The sequence below is a fragment of the Eucalyptus grandis genome, chromosome 9, assembly GCF_016545825.1.
Source record: "Eucalyptus grandis isolate ANBG69807.140 chromosome 9, ASM1654582v1, whole genome shotgun sequence".
In the NCBI taxonomy this organism is placed as follows: Eukaryota; Viridiplantae; Streptophyta; class Magnoliopsida; order Myrtales; family Myrtaceae; genus Eucalyptus; species Eucalyptus grandis.
Window position 1 is genome coordinate 618,069 of NC_052620.1, and position 2,802 is coordinate 620,870.

Below are 2,802 nucleotides of genomic sequence, written 5' to 3' on the forward strand. Positions count from 1 at the left end.
GAAGGAGAAGAGGAGAAGGGACAGTGTTTAGTCACCAAAAACAATGTCCACTTCAATCCTCAAGCCCACCCTCATCCTCCTCCTCTTCACTTTCTCTCTCCTTGCCTCACCGGTGCTCTCCGTCGTGCCCGAGGAGTGCACCGCCGAGGAAGGTGATTGCATCGACAAGGCCAAGGCCCTCCCCCTCAAGATCATTGCCATCGTCTCCATCCTCGTCACGAGCCTGATCGGTGTTTGCTCACCGCTATTCACCCGCGCAGTCCCGGCCCTCCACCCTGACCGTGACCTCTTCGTCATTGTCAAATGCTTTGCAGCAGGCATCATCCTCGCCACTGGGTTCATGCACGTGCTGCCCGACTCATTCGACATGCTGTCCTCACAATGTTTGAAGGACAACCCTTGGCACAAGTTTCCGTTCACCGGATTCGTCGCCATGCTGAGTGCCATCATGACGCTGATGGTGGACTCGATGGCGACGAGCGTGTATAGCCAGAAGAACAACATCGGCGTCATTCCCGAGACTGAGGGCGGTGAGGGTGGCCACGATGACCGGGAGATGGGTGTGGTTACTGCGGCGCATTTGCCTAGCCCCGGCCACCACCACGGCCACCACCACCACCACGGGGCTGCAACGAAGGTGGAGGCCGTGAGTTCTCAGCTGCTTCGGTACCGTGTAGTTGCAATGGTAAGTTCATACTTTCGATATTGTCAATAATATGTTTTCACTTAGATTATTTACTGTATGGTACTACTAAAGTTCGCATAGATATGAAGCCCGCAAGGGTCAGCAAGATAAATCCCCTCCAACTCCCGAATAACAAAAATCATCATTCATTTACATGCGCTTTGGAATTCAACTTAACGGAGCGCACGAAGACTTTTTGTGGGGTCCAATTCGTTTTTAGCTTGATCTTAAAGGGAAAAAATGTCGACATAGATGCAACACCCGCTCCATATATTTCAGATTTCGTATTATATATGTTTCTACCTCGTGCGCCGTTCTAAAGTTTATGAATTGCATGTGGGATTCTTTTTTTTTTCCCTTGTCAATCTAGTTTTTCTGCAGCACTTGCATTCGTTCTTGAAAAGAAGTCGAAACCAGAGTATTATGTATGAAACAGATCAGTTTATTGCTTCGATGTATTTAGGCAGGTACGGTCAATCCAAATTCGTCTTATAAAACATAGAACCTGACAGATAAAGGCAGAAATTTCGATCAAATACAGACACTTCAAAACCAATTTGAGAATTGCAGAATAATCTGGTCAAGGAACATGAACATAGTTCTTGTTATAGCTACTGCTTTTTGTTTTTTTTGTTTTTTTGGTCTAATTATAGCTACTGCTTAATCAGCTGATTGACTGAACGCTGAGTGGTTGGAAGAGGGTTGTTCAGAAGTTGACTTAGCTCGTATTTTGTGTAATAAATATGGGATATCAGTGGCAAAAAAAAAAAAAAAAAAAGGAAATAAGAAGTGATGTCATTGTTAATCATTATTGAAATCATTGTTAAAAGATTGATGAGGATTTTTTTAAGAAATTCTACGCAAGATAGATCTATTAGAAAGGTTAAAGGTTCAATGTACCGGAGTTCTTCGGGTCTTTTTTCTACACCCAAAAAAGCATCTTCATACTTTGCTTAAAAGATCTTGGCAATATTAAAAAAAGCGTCGCAAATTATAAAAATCACAAAATATTATGTAGTATTTTACATGTAGGCAGCATGAGAATTCTGATGTTTCGAGTAAAAAAGAGTCAAATTGCAAGTTGCGGAATTTGAAGACAGTAAAATTAAAAGTTAAAAGTTTGAGAATGTGCATCATTTCCTTCGTAAAAATGTGATTTTCTCGAATAGGTGGTGGATTTTGTGTGATAGAGATATATCCAATGAATTATTTGGACACGTACTATCTCTTAATTTAGACCAAGTATATCTCTATGTCAACAGAAGTATGATCTCATAATGTTAAAGATTAATATAGTGGCCTTAAATTATCCTTTTTTCTTCCATAAATATCTTTTCTTGAAATGAAAAATGAAATCAATTTGTACTCAGGTGCTGGAGCTAGGAATAGTGGTACACTCAGTGGTGATAGGGCTTGGATTGGGAGCCTCAAGCAATGTTTGCTCCATCAAAGGCCTTGTGGCTGCTCTTTGCTTCCATCAAATGTTTGAAGGCATGGGTCTTGGTGGCTGCATTCTTCAGGTAACATTTCATATCCACAAACCTCACAATTTGTACAAATTATAGCGAAGAAAAACGAATTAATCCTCATAAATCGTGGTTACTTCATGTTCACATGCTGGCCCAAATCGGTTAATTGGGACTTATGTTTAACACTATAAACAGGCAGAGTACAAGTGGCTGAAGAAGGTGGTGATGGTGTTCTTCTTCGCGGTGACAACCCCTTTCGGGATCGCTCTGGGGATCGCACTGTCGAGTACGTACCGGGAGAACAGCCCAAAATCGCTCATCACGGTCGGCCTGCTCAATGCATCGTCTGCGGGACTCCTGATCTATATGGCCCTGGTCGACCTCCTCGCCGCCGACTTCATGGGGCCGAAGCTGCAGCGCAGCATCAAGCTCCAGATCAAGTCCTATGCTGCCGTGCTCCTGGGTGCTGGTGGCATGTCTCTCATGGCCAAGTGGGCTTGAGGTCATACTAGTTATCCTCAATGACAAAATGTGTAAATGGGTGGATTTTCTGTTTTCTTTTTGCCTTTTGGTTTATGCTCATGCTACATGTGTGTTTGGCTTTCGACTTCTCAACAACTAAAGATTATGTGATCATCGTGCACATGA

General features: G+C 43.0%; 1 protein-coding gene across 1 annotated transcript; it reads left to right on the forward strand.

Moving 5' to 3' along the window:
* Window positions 1–2,802, forward strand: LOC104444616 (fe(2+) transport protein 1-like). Its single transcript, XM_010058325.3, has 3 exons — window positions 1–685; window positions 2,056–2,205; window positions 2,350–2,802. The coding sequence occupies exons 1-3, from the start codon at window positions 44–46 to the stop codon at window positions 2,653–2,655; spliced, it is 1,098 nt and encodes a 365-aa protein (XP_010056627.2). The 5' UTR covers window positions 1–43; the 3' UTR covers window positions 2,656–2,802.